This window comes from Ptiloglossa arizonensis, chromosome 5 (genome assembly GCF_051014685.1).
Source record: "Ptiloglossa arizonensis isolate GNS036 chromosome 5, iyPtiAriz1_principal, whole genome shotgun sequence".
Lineage (NCBI taxonomy): Eukaryota > Metazoa > Arthropoda > Insecta > Hymenoptera > Colletidae > Ptiloglossa > Ptiloglossa arizonensis.
This window is the reverse complement of record NC_135052.1, coordinates 5,812,008-5,829,388: the sequence shown is the minus strand read 5'-3', so window position 1 is coordinate 5,829,388 and position 17,381 is coordinate 5,812,008. Positions and strand designations below refer to the sequence as shown.

Below are 17,381 nucleotides of genomic sequence, written 5' to 3'. Positions count from 1 at the left end.
CGTAAAAACGTGCACTACCGTCTCTTTCTCCCGGCTGCGACGAGCGAGGCGGTTGGAAACATCGAGCACGAACCTGATTGCGGGGCGGCGCACCGAATTATGGGCCGCTATGCGCTTTCGGCGGCCTCTCGCTCCCTCTCCGGCTTCTATCGGTTTCCTGCTCTGGCGCGTTGCGCTCCCTCTCGGTCCGCCTCGTCTCGGTTCCCCCCGCCAACGATCGGCTCGCTCGTCCCCCACCAAGCGTCGCGGCTAGCTCTGTCTCGCGCTGCCGGCTCACCCCCACCATCCTCGGTTAGCTGACACGCTACTAGAGCGCTCTACACCCTCCCCTCCCGGCGCGTTGTTGGCGCGCGAGCGGTAGCATTGCCCCTTGCGCCCAACTCTAAACCTCTCTCGCGAGAGCAACGTTGCCACCTTACGGCGTAGCTGCGGGGATGATGGACGTGCCTGGCGGTCAGCCGCACCGCGCTGACTCGCGCCTCTACGATACGATACGATACGATACGATACGATACGATACGATACTATACGCGACGCGACCAGCCAGCGCACCGGCGGCATCCTTCGCTGCCTCGCTCGGTACACGCGTCGGCGATCCTACGCGCTCGCCTCTTACGACCGGAAGTCCAGCTATGCGACGCCTCGTCACGGCCTGCCACGGACGCCTCGGTCCGGGGATCTTTCCACCGGGTTGATCGATGATCGGATATCGCGGTTTTGCGGGGATCGCGGAACCTGAAAGGGTGGATTTCGAGGGGTCGGGTGACTCCGAAAGGGAAGATTAACAGGGAGTTTTCATCGCGGGAGAAAGCTTTTCTATAGCACGACAGCGGCCGGGTAGTTCGAAAGGCGATAAATCTTTCCGCTCGGAATTTAGTCGCAGCGGCGTAATCGTCGTGCTCGACGCTGCTCGACCGTGAGCACAGGGATACACGCGTTGGTCTTTCAACCATCGTTCCGAGTTACCCGTGTAAGAGCGAACGTTCTGCTCCTAGCCGCCAGCATGCAGCACCGCATAGCGCACCGTACCCCAATTCCCTCGGTACGCCCAGCATATTGTTTCGCGATCAATAACGTTCGATCGGGACGTGCTCGTTTGTCCAGCGTCGGGCATCTTTATCGAAAGGCGGTGGTCCTACGACCGAACGTTATCACTGAAGGTCGGTAAGGAGCGCGTCGGCGAGAGTCCGGAGGGAGTCGCGAGGAGGGTGGCTCTCCGCGCGCAGAAAACTGCCGATTGTTGCCCAGTCTTTCGCGGCGAGGCTTTTCTTTCGTTGCACTTCTTTCACCCTCCGTCAGATGTCGGCGTCTTCGACGAGCGTTCGGACGGTGCAACCCCCCTCCCTCTCCCCGTGGACACGCTGCAAGCTTCGAATACCCCTGGCAGGTAGAAGCGGTCGAAATATCCCGACTTGTCCACTTTTGATTATTTGCGAACACACGGGCCGTCTGTACGCTCGGTTTAACTAATTACAACTCCGAGTAACGAGACTAGTTTCGGTCGGCGTAGACCATGACATTTAGAGTAAGCCGGTATCGCGTAATTAAATGAAAGCGCGCCGGTCTTAACGACTGTTTCGCGTTAAACGCGCTTAACGACGTACGCGTATCATCGTTTCGAAACGGACCGCGTGTAACGAATTCCACGATAACGAGCGCGCATCGAGTGATAAACAAAACGATTTGCGCTCCGGTACAATTTGTGCCCGGTGGTCGACGAATCGAACCGCTCTACGCCAACGTAACGGTAGCGTACGACTATCGGTGTTCGTTATCCTTCGATCGAGAAATCTTTCGACCCGTAACTCGTCGACCAAATTCAGAGATCATCGTTATCATCGTTGTACGCGCACTTCGCGTACACTTTTCCAACGAAGCCTATTTTTTCCTCTCGTAGATATCCGTAAACGATCGTTATTACCATCGTCGTAGACGAAACCTAACCGTCCGTAACATCGGGAATACTCACTGCCGAATCATCGAACGCCACTGTCGCAATGGTTGCGGGTAACGCAAGGTCATCCCTTGACACTTGGATCTCGCGGTCCCGTGAAAAGTACGATTCGTCGAGGGGATCGTCGACGCGTCTCGAATCCGTTCGATCGTCGGCAGCGAAGATACGTCCCGAGGAACGTTTCCTGCTGAACCAACGGGCGATTAAGAGAAAAACAATCGTTAGGCGGAAACGGAGCCACGTGTCGGGCAACCCTCACGCCAGTCGAGAAAGGCGCGTGTTGACGCGCCGCAGCGGTACTCGGGTGCGCTGGCGCATGCGATCGATACCCAACACCGCCGGGGTTTTCGCGTCTCCGCGCGACGTCACGATACAAGAGCCGAGCGCTGCCGACGGTGGACGAGGCCGGCCGAGACCGGCCGAGGTAGCGCGAGCCGCGGTAGCAGCAGCCGTCAACGCGAGCACGGCCCAACCGTCACCGTCGTTTCGACGTCGTGGACACTTTCTAGCCGCCGATCGTCCACGCGGAAATCAGTTCCCGTCGCGAGCAACCCGCTACGTCGACAGACCGCAACCTACGCGATCGAGCACTGTATCCTCGATGATCGCGGGCCGCGCGCGAAAGTGATCCGAGTGGTGTGTTCGTCTCTTGATTTGGAAAGGTCGCGGTACGAGGACACCAGGTCGTACGGAGATACCGAGTAAGTTTCGGGGAACGGTGTCGTCCGGTCCCCGCGCGAGTTTCGCGAGGCTCCGAGAACTCTCGGACAACCCGTGTTTGTCCATTTTGAGTTTCGTTCGTCGACGGGGCGGAACGATCGGTTTTCGAGTCGGGAAAAAACAACGCTACCGTTACGACAGCTCCCCGAGCGGCGTGGTTACGCGTTCGACTCGGTCTGATTATCGACGGTGCGTTCTACTGCCACGTAACGCGTTCCCCCCGTTGCCGCGGTACATAGTTCGCGACGAGGCGAGAGGCGCGTTAACCGAGAGACGATCGCGGGGAGGGAGGAGGTTCGCGGTGTACGTATTTTCCGTGGAAAAGTAACGGGAATCGTCGAGCGTCTGGGTCGTGTCCGATCAGCGACGAGCCGCAACCCCTTTAGGTCGCGGCGCAGCTGAGCTCGACCGGGCGCGACCCACAACCCTACATTCGCGGTCTGCGGCGTGACCTAACCTCAACTCACCCCACCTTGGGGCGAGCTTCGTCGCCACTGCCCCCCTCCCCTCGCCGCCATCCCCTTTAGAAGGGAAGATCGGAACGGGGCAGGGATGGACTTTACGCACCGGTTTATCGTTTTGATTTCACGCCAGTTAACTGGTCGATCCTTGCGCTCGCGGGTGTTCGCGACGCCGTCCACGGACCCGACGCTGCTGCGTCGCGTCGATCCCTTTCCACTGGTTGGCTACTTGGAGGTAACGGTGCGGAGCTGCCGTAACTTTCGAACGGTCGTGTCTGACCTTGGCAGAGAGAGAACTTGGCGTATATCGCTATCAACGGATAGGCGTCTTCCGAACCACGGGGAGGGGTTACGGGTCGTGGAGGGAGGTGGCGGTGGTGGTGTTACCGTTAATTAACGATAATCGATTCGACGAATCGAGACCGACCTTCCGATCGTCGCTAACGATCGTGACGGGGACGGTGCGGTTGGCCGCGCTTCGTACGAAACATTTATGAAACCGACCGACTTTAATTTTTAATCGCGACACGGAAATAATTGCTCGTGCACCGCAGTGACGTCGACGACGTTGCACCTTCGACCGTAGAGAGTCCAGTCTCGCGGACCGGGTGGATCGTTATATAAATGTCGGTTTTGCGTTTCGTAATTACGAGCAACGCACGGTTAACCCGCGTTTAAATTTCATTCGAGTACGGTTGACGCGCCGTAAGCAGCAACGGGATACGCGTCGATGGTATTCGAGCGATCCGATGCGAAAGTGCTCGGTGAGAGTGTCGAAAGATAGCGAAACCTCGTGTACTTGAAATTTCCATATCGATGCTTCTTCGAATCAACATCGATCTCTCGTACCTTTTCCGATCGTTGGACCCGGTTTCATATTTTCGACACGTTCGCGGGAGTAACGATGTCGATTCGGTCTTCACTGTACCGGTATTGAAGCGTATTCCTCGTTTCGTATTAGCTTCTCACCAACGACTACCGGTGAAATTGTAGAAAAGTACGCCGAATTGTACAACTCGTGTAACTAAGAATGCCAATATTCGTTACGAACCGTTCGGTTTCCTTTTTCATCCTCGAATGAAACTTTGGACGTCGATCGATTCGTGCTTTGTCGGTCCGTGATTGAATTTCATACATTTTTTAAAGAGCTCTTCGTTTACCGAACAGATAAGTAAATAAGTGAACGTATCGGTGTAGAAAATTGATGCGAGGCACGTATCGTGTATAATTGATACGGTTTCGATTCTTTCGTGTAGCTATCGAAACGGTACTCTGTTATTCGGTATCGATACGGTATCGGTTCGGTTGCCGACCGTGAGTAATGTTCGCTCGTCGATGCCCGATATTTAGATTACTCCGTACGGAAAGAAACGTAAACTTCGAGAGGCGTCCGCCGATTGAAACACCAAGGCGGGACTATAAGCTGGCACGTGTCGTTGCATCGAAATTGCTCGGCACGCTAAAATTAAATTAAATTATCCGACGTGGCGTATAGAGAGGCGACGTGAAAATTGAATTTACATCTTACGTGGCTGCGGTAGCGTTGCATCGAATACCAACGGCCGCGGAAGCTATAGGCTCGTTTCTCCGCAACGGTCTCGTCGTTTCGTCGTCCATGCTCGAACACATTCGCGGTATATTTCAGCGACAAGTTGTTTCGATCGCTTAACGGTATCCAGTTCGAACGTTGTCCACGGTCTCTCGTGATTCGAGCGGCACTTGAATCGTCGCGAACGCGTCTCACCGTAACAGCTTCCGATTTCTCGGCGGGTAGCATTTTCTCTTACAACTTCGCGAACCACGCTCGAAGAGGTTCATTTACGCGTTATCGACGAGCTTTACGCGCCCAGCGATACGAGCGTGACACGAAGCAGCATAAAATTCGAGACAACGAACACGTCGAGAGGATACGCAGAAACGAAATCGTCCAACGAATTCAAAGCGACGAAATTCTTCCTGACAATTTCTCGAACTTGCAACCTATTCTCGTTCACGCGTGCACGCAATAAATTACTCGAAAATTTTTCTCGTTCGATGAGAAACGGAGCTTCTAGGTTCTTCGTTCGATTTTTCGAAAGACGGTATTACTGTTCGATGAACGTGTGGAAGTGTCGGGTAGATCCGTCGATTCGTTCGTATATTTACACTTGTTCAACGTCGAAGTGTCGTAGTATCTTTTTACAATGGAAAACATGATAAAATTTATCCAACAACTGTTCGACGATGGTGTATCGTCGAAATGTTGCACGTGTTAGTCTCGCGCGTAGATCGCGGAAAGTGTCACGCACCGATTTTAACTGAAGTTCGTAATAGAAGTCAAATCGAACAATCCGGTACAAGAGTAGCGTTTCGGTCGATGCGACATTCTCCCTAGGCGTATCGACCGAATACGAAACGAAAAATCCAAGATAAAACCGCTGCGTAAACGTTTGTACAAATTGGTCGAATGAAACGGCGCCGAGTAGGAAGTATTGGTCGCGAAAAGTGTTGGAACGATTCTCGAGGCAAATCTCGCGGGATCTGTCGATCGATCGAGCGTGTACGGTTGTTCGAGTTTGCTGCTCACCGGTAACGAAAACATCGGTTCGAGAGTCCGAACTCGGTTGTCGGTCACGAGGCACGAAACGTATTCGAATCGATCGCGGTAACCCTTTCTCGGTCTCTGTTTACAGACACTCGAGCCTTTCTCCGAGCGCATCTACTCCAGCCGCCGGTCTCGCGCCGCTTCCGTCCGTCCGTCGTCGCTCCGCTCCTCACCTAACCCTCGAAGGGATCGAAGTCTCCGCTCGAGAAAGCGAGAGGGAAGAAGGAAGACCGCCGCGACGAGGAATCGAGGAAAGGGGGTAGCGAAAGCAGAAGAGCTGGATCGTGAGGGGTCCGAGAAGCGTAGCGTTCGGGTGTGATGTGGTGGAGCCCCCCGGGGGGCCGCGGGGGCAGGAGGTTCGTGGCAGATCGGTCGTGAGGGCCCCAGGCACGGCTCGGTTGCCCCGCGGCGAGGTCGCCGGAGGGGCGGAGGAGGAGGTAGGATGGTGTGACCTCCGGCGTTATCCCGCCCGACGCGGAGGTAGTGCCGGAGGTGGCGGAGGCGGTGGCGGCGGTGGTGGCGGCGGAGCCGAGCAGCTGCTGCTCGACTCGGAGGAGGAGGAGCCGACGGCGATGTCGAGGCAGCTTCGCGGTGAACGGGACCACGTGAGCCGTTGCGACCTCCGAGAACAACGCGACCTCCGCGACCTTCGGGACCTGCGCGACATCAGGGACCTCCGGGATCTTCGGGACCTCCGGGACGTTAGGGACGTCAGGGACGACAGAGAGAGACACGTATCCGGTAGGCACCATCGGGACGAGTACCTGGATTACGATCACCATCCCACCGCTGCGTCCACCTCGGCACTCACCAACAATCCGGTGAGTCTCCACCGTGTCTTTCATAACTCGCGCGTCTTTCGAACGCGCAACTATTTACACTCGAAACACTCGATGTTCCAACCACCGACAATCGGAACACCCTTACCACGGTTCAGGACCGAGTTGTTCCGACTGTCTAGCAACGATGTAGCGTCGTTCCGCGAGGAACGCACAGGAGTTGCTACATCGATCTTCGGAGGACGATACCGAGCGAACATTAGACGAAATCGTGCCGCCGATTCGACAACGACGAAATCAACAAGTGTCGTTACGTCGTTTCGAACTTGCGACGTAGATCGTACAGATTGCTTAAATTCGGTAAACGTTTTCCTAATCTACGATTTAACTTACCGATTCGTTCGTCGAGTTATTCGCATTATTTCGGACCACGATTCAACCGCAAGCGAGCATCTGAATTTCCATCGTCCTTTATGGCTACCGAATCCTCGACTCGTTTCGCTCGAAAGTCGTTCAGATGTTTCAGCTTGCCGGGAATAAGATAAACTTGGACCGTTATTATGGTTGTAACGTTGTTACGTCGAAGTTTGAAGCCGCGAACTTGCACTTGTTGGCGCGATAGGGCAGGCTACATTCTTCGAGTAATAATTTTCTTCGCGGAACAAGGGGTACGAAATCGTTTCCGAAATCTTTGCGCATTTATCTGTGCGAACTTTTCACCCGATGTAAACACACCTGAGAATTGTTCTAACGTCGAAGTATTACGTTTCTCGTTTGTTTCGCGATTCGATCGCAACAGTCTCGTTTGGAAACAAATTTTGAATTCGGAACAGCAACGCGGTTGAAATATTTGATACTTTTGGAAGGACTAGGGACGAATGGAGTTAAAAGTTGGCGACTATCGACAAAGATTCCGTAAAAGTGACCTTGAATTTTGTAGGGCCGTCGATATCGAAACGCGAAGGAGAGTCCGTAATAAGTTCAAATTGTTCGATTCTCCGAAGAGGGTGACGGTTAAAATTTCTTAATCGGTTCGATTGAACAATTTGAAATATTCTTCGCGATCGAAGATCGTTCGGTAATTTGTAACTCGAAACCGATACAACGTACGAAAGTACCATCGAAGGAGTATAATTTAGAAAGGCGAATAGGGAACTTTCGAACATATCCGGACGATAAATTGGGTATATCGTGGGGTCTCGAAGACTCAATCGACGATGAAAAACGTTCGAAAAATTTGCTGGAAACGAAGGTGTCGAGGAGTTCCGAAAGAGGCCAAGGGGTTTGACTTCTTTGGGGTGAGGGGTCAACGACGAAAGAGTCGAATACAAAAATCGGAGAAGCTGCACTTACGTACTTTGAAGAAAGTTGACCGCTCTCGAGAACAGAACGGAGGGCTATTATCAATGTTGAAACCAGAACTGTGCACATATCGGTCGATGACGTTAATAATTTGCATATCGTCGACGAACACGTACGAAGAAAGACATCGATTAATTCAGCCGACGGGGCATATCCTCTGTCGTCTCGAGAAGCAGATTCGAGTGTGTTACGTTTCCGCGTTATCTTCTCCGACTCGTTATCGAGTACTTTTCGAACGTTGAAAAGTTCGTTTCACTTGGAGACAATTACAGGTTCGAAGGATGAAAGCAGCCCGTCTCGCGCGCCCCGTTATCTCTTTTAGCCAAACGTTAAGGAGGTAGTGGATCGAAACTTTCCCGCTTCCATGGAAATTCACCTTTATAGAATCTTTCAACGGTATTCCCATTTAACTTTATGGCACTGGATACAGATACAATAAGTGAGACGGGGAACGGGGGTGATGGATGTTGCACAAAGTGCTGTCAGGTATGAATATCTCAGGAAGCAATATTTACGCGTATAAGACGCTTTACGTAAAGCTTCGGTGAGAGCAACCGTTGAGCGTACAGATCGGTGTCTGAAATATTTCTCTTTCGATACCTCCTCCGCTTCGTATTGCGCAATATTACGAGGCACAGTCGCGTGCCTCTCTCGCGTTTACGCTTCTCGATCGCTCCGCTCTTCCATCGAAACGGAGACGCTGAAATTTCATTATAATTTAACCCCGCCGAGAGCACTACGTAGAAGGTAATTCAATACGTTGGAAATACTTCGGGGGTGAATTTAGCGCTCGAGAGCCACGAAATAAGGTCGTATTAACCTACGTCCCGTTTGACCTTGTTTTCGAGTTATATAGAGATTTCTGCGTCTTACGGGAAACATCCTCCGATCGTGTTACCCGTATGCACCATTGGAAAATGTTAGACCCCGTTGATGTTCGCGTTCAGGGAGTGTAAAGTACACTTGAGTTTCTAGATGGAATATTTAATCAAATACCTCGAAACCAAACGCGGAAAAATCTCGCATACTTGCACGGTTTCGATAAAAATTTTATCGAGTCGTCGATGTAATTAATTGGATCACACTTTTTGCGTTCGATTGGCTACAGTGGCGTCGCTCATGATTCGATCAAGTTTTCACTTAGGTTGTACAATCGCTTGTCAAAGACAAACCATTTTGTATGTATTCTAAGTAGGGTATTTAACTTTTTAAAAAGAGAAAATAGGTAATTTAAATACAAGTTTAAAGGTAGATTTCATCACTTCATAAATGTAAACATCTAGCGATGAAAAAAATTACGAGTTTAATATTTTTCAATGTTGTATCTGTGCGTCGAGTTTCGTCAACGTTCGAGATTGTCGATTGGGCCATGTTCCTTGTTAGAAATCTACAAAGACGAGAAACCTTGATTGTCGATACTGGTAATTGATCCGAAATAACTCCAGAAGTAATCGTCTAATAGATTTGTGTCCGAAGCGCGAACTGGACGACGTTGTTCAGAATTCGTTTGTTTAAAAGAGTAACTCGCTGAAACGAGACGGAGCACCAGCTTGCGTAAACTGCATACGATATCAAGTGGCACATCTTCTAATATCGTTTTCAATTGCCTTCCAAGGAAATTGACTTACAAGTCCTCTGTTACATATACAGAAAGACGGGGTCGATCGTCAATTATTCCCGTCTGTGTACATTTATTCCAAATTGTTCATATTTCGATCGAACAATAGCACGAGGATTTTTCTCGGTCCAGTGCCTGCCACGCGTTAAAAAAATTTATTTATTCTAGCGTCGATCGAGTCCAGCTTCGTCGGTATATAACACGATCGATCGGGGTGGATCACATAATTCGATCTTCGAGATGACAACACGTGCTTATTTGTAAGTTTTTAAGGTCAGCTTTGACTTTGCTATTATTTTGAACAAAAATTTCAAGTACGCGAAAACAAAATGCTTATTTTCTAGTTTGTTGAATTTCTAGTCGTTGGGTGATGGAAAAACAAATCTACGTACACTTGTGCGTAAAAAAGTCGAAATGCTTATTTTCTAGTTTGTTGGATTTCTAGTCGTTGGGTGATAGAAAAACAAATCTACGTACACTTGTGCGTAAAAAAGTCGAAATGCTTATTTTCTAGTTTGTTGGATTTCTAGTCGTTGGGTGATAGAAAAACAAATCTACGTACACTTGTGCGTAAGAAAGTCGAAGATGACGTTGAGAAGAAAAGGTGTGTAAAAGAATCATATTTTCAACGTATCGTATGCCCGTAGAAATCGTATCGTCCGCGATGAAAAAGAGTTTCGATTCGTCCATTGATTGCGAGAAAAATTGAGTCGATCGAGTTAGGTAGTTCATCCTGTGCATCCACACAGGAGTCAGGTGCAAAACGTTATTCGCGCAGGAAAATCGACTTCGATAAGCCCCTGGTCGCGTTGAACGTGATACGGATACAAGTGCTGCTCTCGAGTAATCCTCTACACGCTCTCGCGAGAGACATTCGTTCCTGCTGATATCCTTCGAGTGCTATCGTTTGCCTCGCTCGAGAGTCTACTCTTCGAAATTATCTGTTCTTGTACTTTTTAGTTTCTCCGCGTGTACCGATCGTTCCTTGAACGAGCTAAAATCTTTTAAACGTTTCGCTATTCAACGAACTTCCATCGAGCGGACGTTCGACGAGCAGTGTTGTTTCGAGCGCGTTGCATTCGACAAAGTCGCGTACGTAAATCGGATGTTTCTCTGTCAATACAATAACTCTTTGTATCGTCACTCGAAACGTAAACTTTCGATACGTGTCGCCAACGTTCGACACGCAGTGCTCTTATCAAAAGAACGAGCTAAACTAACTTATCGCGCTATCAGATAGTGTTTGGAGAATAGACCACAAGGTCGTAAATGCGAGATATTGGAGCATTATTTGTAAATAGGCGAGTGAAATTGCTTATACGTGTCGAGTGAATTATTGGAAAACGAAACTCTTTGCAACTTGGAAACAAGGTGAAATTGGACATACGTTTGAACGAATTTATCTCGTACTTTTTAACCGCTGATTACATTCACAAGCGTTTTGGAAGTTTGAACATTCCGACGACCAGTATTATCTACGGGTTATTTTGGATATTACGTCACCGTTTGCCCAATTTATCACCTTCGTTTAGGTTCAAGTCTCGCGTCGTATGTTCGTTACGGTATCTACGATCGTATCGCCTCTTTTTGGAACGAATTTAATATTTCCATCGAACGTTTCGACCACTTTCGTTGAGTCACCTTCAGAGTACACTAGAGATTCGAGTAATGCGTGTTCATCTAACGAACCGCTGTGACATTTGAGAAACCGTTGCAGAGTGTCGAAAGATTGGATAAATTTGACGATAATCGTAAGAAATTCAAATATCGTGTACGACGTCTAGGTGCGAAAATGTCGAGTAAAATATCAAACGTTACTAACGAGTCAAGACGAACTTCGTGCCGCGTTGATGGCCAATCTTTTAAATGTATTAACTGAATCGGTGAAAAGATCGATCGTATTTTCAAAACGATTCTCCTTTGGAAGAAAATTGTTCGTGGAATTAAAATGTCCGTCAAGATTTCGATGTGTTTCGAAAAGGAGAAGACTACGATCTCAAATATCGCGAACAGGAGTCCAGAGTTACGATACATCTGACCACGTGACGAGTAACTCGAGTCAAAGTTTGATTTCGGCTTACAAAGATTTTCACGACGGAGCGAAAGGGAACGAATTAGAAAAAGTAATCTTGGTTCTCGACTTACAGAGGTGTGAGTTATCGAGGTTCCGCTGTATCGTTATAATTATTATTATTCATTTACGAACGGACGAAAACCCTTTATATAAAATGTAGCGATTGTCTTCTAAAGGTACGAAAAAGTCTACGATTGTAAAAAGTGTTGGAGTCAGTAACGATACGATTGATTGGATTCTTTAATCCATATGCAAATCTGGATTCATGTGTATAAAAACCAGCTCAGATCGATTTGCATAAGAAGAGAGGAACAATCGATGTGATTATTGATTAAATTAAAAATAAAACTACTATCAGCTATTCTTCTACGTGCAGACAACGTATCCAAATTGATCGTGTTTGGTATATCAGTGTAATCATGATCGAGAGTACATCGGGTAGTTTAGTTTATGCTGTAACCTTACCAACGTTACAGCGAGACCTAACAACTGGTGAAGTCTCACCTCGAGTTTGTTTATAAATGTTCCCGGAAAAGTAATGCCTTTTCCTCTAGCTGCGAAGTATGCCGTGAACGTGAAAATCGTAAATGCCTGAATTCGTTTTCGGTACTTGCAGATGTTTTCGTTATTTATTACGATTGCTAACCATGCGCCGCTACAATGCGAAGAAAACCGGAGAAATTTATACTGGACTCTCTCTGGTATGATTTCGCGATTGGAAGTTTCCAGAGACTTGAAGCGTATTCTAACAGTGATCGAACATGGCTAATATATAGCAATCTTAGAGTACGGATTGAAAGTCTGAGGAAAAACAAAGAACGAAACCAAGAGTTTCAGAACCGGAGTTGACAATTTGAGAAACATAACTGGAACAATCCAAGATAGAGGAGAAATAAATTCCAAAGTCCTTTACTTCCGTCATCGTTGAAAGAATATCGTAATGAACGCACGTTTAAAGTGCATTCCCATCGAGGATGCATCGCCGGTTCGATGAAAAAAAGTATCGTAAAGTTTCCTTCCTCTCGTCCACCGATCGTACGTTTCGTTTGATCGATCGGTTCACCGTGGATTCTGTCGTCAGATCGGGAAAGCGAATCGGCGTGGAAAAGTGTCTCGTTTCGCCACGAATTCGTTCCCTTTCGAATTGCAGGTGCGTGTTGAATTCCCGTGCGCGTTTCCCGCGTGTCGAGTTACACCCTCGGCGCGTGCGATCGCGCGCGTCTGCATCGAAGCTGGATATTACGATCTGGGTATCGTTGATCGATCGCGAAACACGTCGCAGGGAACGAGGGTGCGGGGTCGAGGGGGAACGGTGTTTCGACGGGACGAAAAAAAAAAGAAGAAAAAAAAAGAGGTATTCCAGGAAAGTAGTTCACGCGGGGAAAGTCGCCTAATCTATTCCAGCCCCGCGGCAGAAAGAATTGAATGCCGTGGAACGAACGTGGCGAACGCAAGAAAATGAAAGACGGACCGGGCGCTGATCAAAGCGGTCTCTCGCCCTAGTTGCAACGTCGTTCCTGATATATCCACGGTATCCAGTGACCGCGGTCTTCATTTAGCGCTTCTGCATCTTTCATAGGGGCTAGTTCCGTGGAAACGGTGGCCGCTGCCTCTCATTTGCAGCTGCATTCAGCTCCCGACTTCCTTTCCCGCCTGGCGCAGAGCGTGCACCCTCCTCCTCCTTCTCCTTCTTCTCCTTCTCCTGTCGAGGGTCAGAAGTGCTAATGAGACAGACACGGTGGATGATGGGGTGGAAAATGGAATCGAGCCCCCGTCTGTGGTACGCGTGCACACTCTATTCCTTCCTTTTTTTTCCCCTCTTTTTTTCTCTTTTTAGCATATCCTCGGTAAAAACGAGCGCGAAACCGAGAAACTGGGCCGCGTTTTATCCTCCGACACACCCCCCGCACCACCCTACTGGTCCAAGGTCGACGAGGACGAATTTTAATAACGTTAGGCGCCGCGGTGCTCGGGTTTCTCGCGTCACCGAGGGGATACGAAGCGGTCGTTAAAAACAACGATGCTCTCGTTCGGGACAACAGGTACGGAAGCTTTTAATTGCTCCGCGTAGCATGCTTCGCGACCGAATCGAAACAAGTTTCCCAGGTATAGCGTTTTTACTCCATTAGCGTCAACAGTTGTCCGAGGAACGATCCTAGTAGCTTTGATCCGGTCGACGATAGTGGTCTCAAAGGTGGTCGCGATAGGATTGTTGTTCGTTTTGTCGTCGAGAAACGGCATTATCCGCGTCACGGATTGTTTCTTAACCGTTTGGTGGTCAGGTTGAAAAATTTTAAACCGTTTGCTACGGCGAACTCTACCCCCGAAAAGTAATTTTGGTACGTACGGACAACGCGAGTCCTTGTCTTTGTATTTTCGAGTTTTCTCGGTACACAATACACAACGTTTGAACGTCACGGAATACCTACTGAAATTTCGTGAAAATTTAAACGAACAATGAAATTCGCCAAAGAAAACAGTCTCTTTTGTTTCACGTTATTAGCCGTGCTTGCAGAACGAAATACACGCGCAATAATTTGCACAGAGTCTCACCCACATCGTCAACAATAATCGGATCTTTTTTCGTTGATATATACTCCGTGCGCTGCGAGTACTCGTTGCATATATTGCACAGTATTAGGACGAGGTGCATTGTTCCGTTAAGCGCGAAACAGACATACGCGAAATAAATTACATTTTCGTATTTAACTTACGTAACCTCCTTTTAGCGATAAAAAGAGCCCGTTTCTTTCGCAACGTTTGAATTCGCGGTGACACGTTTTCGAACTTAAAATTAAATATTCGAGATGTTTCTAGAAATCGAACGATAAACTTTTTGGAATTCATTCGGTCATCCGCTTCATAAATATTGACTTCTTCGGGTACAAATTACTTTACATTGAATAAAAAAAAAAAAAATTTCAACCGATATTGACCCACGACACCGAACGATCTCGCGGCGATACCGACGGGCGAGATTTAATTATGGGCATTTATTTACACTTTTAACGTATTACGTACCATCGATATTAAAAATAACTCCAAAAGCTAAACGCGTGCACACCGATGTGGCAATGTCCTCGAAGTAGTTAACCCGTAGACCGTGTAATTTGGTCGATCGTAAACGCCTACATACGCGTGGTTAAGTACGAACAGAAACGGTAAATGCGGGTACGGCACAATTTATGGCACCGCGTAGTACAAATATCGCGACACGATTAAATACAGGGATCTTCGAACCAACGAACAAACAACCTAACGAAAAATATCGTACAGCACGGTATAAAATACGAATCCGACTCGTCTTTCACGGATTAACGAATTAATACGCCGTTAGTTACCATCGATAAAATTCCGCCCGGAGTTCGTAGAATTTCGTAAAAATCGGCCCCGCGTTCCCGAAACAATCGAGTATCGTTGTCTCGAGAAACGGTCGTTATCGTCGTCCGATATCTCAAGGTGTCCGGTCGGGTGAATATATTTTTAGCGACTGGAATTGAAACATTTTCCAAAAACAACCGGACTCCTAAGGACGGTAAATTAACTGCAACCGTTCGCAGACTTGTGGCGAGCCGGCCCGATGATGCAAGAAAACGTATCGCGACACTGGGAGAGGCTGATTTATTCGTTTACTTTCTATTCGGTATGGAAATCAGTTTACGGCGTGCTCGTTACGCGCGCCGTGCGAACGAGTTCTTTTTTTTTCTTTTTTCCACCTTTTTCTTCGTTTTGTCGTTTTTGAAAAAGCAGATTCGATTAACGCAAACGCACCGGGGATTACTGACATTTACGAAATATCCGGTTGTCGAAAATTTGCATCCCGTGAGCCACCGACGAGGTTCCCCTTCACGCCTCTGCCCCCCTCGTCCTCCCTTCCCGTCGTTAACACTAGAATCTATCAATTTGACCTGTTTTAAATTTCTTCTTAAAATTATTTAATTATTAACGGTAACTTTTCCTACAATGCTCGTGGATTCCTACATTGTCTATTTCGATAGTTGTCTAATTTAATTAAGAATCTATCAATTTGTCCTGTTTTAAATTTCTTTTTAAAATTACTTAATTATTAACGGTAACTTTTCCTATTATGCTCGTGGACAGTTATCGAAATAGACAATTGTCTAATTTAATTAAGAATCTAATAATTTGACCTGTTTTAAATTTCTTTTTAAAATTACTTAATTATTAACGCTAACTTTTCCTACAATGCTCGTGGATAATTATCGAAATAGACAATTGTCTAATTTAATTAATGGTACTCGTAAATTAATTTGACCTTTCCTCATTTCACTTCGAATATACGTATGTGGTCTGATACAAATGGAAATACGTTCATTGTCAGTAATTCTAGCGTTGACACTATTCGCGCGCATTAAAACGTTACGAGCGTTACGGGGTCAGTTGTGAGGGTGGATAATAAAGAACCACTCTGATAAGTAAGATGAAAAATATAATTCGTGAACAGAAAAATTAGCTTGTACGATAACACAACAGTCCACTTCTATCACGCACGCTTCTACCGTGGACACTCTCTTTTCACTCTATGATACATACTAGATTGCTCGATAAGTTTCTTCGTTCGGTAAGAAACGGGGCTATTAGGTTCGTCGTTTTATTTTTCCAAAGATGGTATTACTGTTCGACGAACAGGTGCAAAGTTTCGTGAAGATCCGTCGACTCGTTCGTATATTCACGGTTGTTCAAAGTCAAAGTGTCATAGTATTTTTTTACAATGGAAAAAACGACAAAACTTATCGGACAACCTATCATATGCTCTCTTTCTTAACACTCTACGTTAAGTGCCACCACGCATATTTCTCCCATTCTGACTCTCTTTACCCATACAAAATACCGTATACAAAACACCTAGACCATACCACGCTAGACTCATCATCGTAACATAAACTTGCGTCTAAAGTCGCTCACACGATAATATACACTCGTCGCAATCATTCTTCCATACAAGCATTATTCACTTTTACATCTAAATAGAAAGTGTCCCAACGGTCACCGGTCGATTTACCTTTTCCCCCCGAATCGTTAGCGTTAACGATCGCGATTTTTCGTAATACGTCTGAATAATTTCCACGCGTTCTTTCGCCGTGCACTTGTCCGCGATTAATTTCCCACGTGTCCAGATAACGCGCGTCAAGTTTTAGATTAATCGGTGCGACGTTTCGAAAATAAGGTGAAATTCAAATCGACCGGTAACGATTGGGACACCCCGTAGATCGCGTTCTATGCTAACCAGTTTCACATCGGTTTCATCGTGGCACGACGACGCGACGTAACCGCTTTTTTCGCGCCTCGCGGGGCGCTTCTTTAATCGATATCTTTAGGCGTGTTCCTGTATCAATCACGAGCGTATATATCACCGGGACCCTTCACTTATCTCGGATCGCGCGTCCGCCGTTTGACTCGCTTTATAATCGTGCACCTGTAATCATGTAAATAACGGGGCATGCATTAAAACGGCAACTACGTAACTATCGCCCCTGATAATCGCGCGAACTTAATCCGAACTTTCCGGCGCGGCGTACGCACGGTCAATTATCGATCGTTTTTCAACACCGGGAACGTGTCACTATCTGTTCTCGTAATGTAAACGATTCATTATCGTTCGCTGGCCAAATTCGATCGTAACCGCGCACAACGGGGTGGACTTTGCTTACGAGCCGACACTTTTAATCTTTTTCAAGGTGGCGTTGTTTTTCTTCGAAACGAAGAAAAATTCCAACCAATATCCATCGGTCGGTGACACTCGACGGATGGATTTTACGATTGTATTGTCGCTTCGCGTAATTGTGAAATTCAATTATTAATTTTTCA

The 17,381-nt window shown here is 47.5% G+C and overlaps 1 protein-coding gene across 4 annotated transcripts in view; it reads left to right on the top strand.

Moving 5' to 3' along the window:
• Window positions 1-6,228: 6,228 nt before the first annotated feature.
• Ca-beta (Calcium channel protein beta subunit) overlaps window positions 6,229-17,381 on the top strand; it is a 151,881-nt gene continuing 140,728 nt past the window's right edge. For 3 of the 4 annotated variants that reach the window (XM_076312522.1, XM_076312524.1, XM_076312525.1), the window contains exon 1: window positions 6,230-6,540. In XM_076312522.1, the coding sequence (XP_076168637.1) occupies window positions 6,292-6,540 (249 nt within the window). In that variant the 5' untranslated portion in view covers window positions 6,230-6,291. Of the gene's footprint in view, window positions 6,541-17,381 lie in introns of all 4 variants that reach the window. The other variant, XM_076312523.1, reaches the window with a different exon arrangement.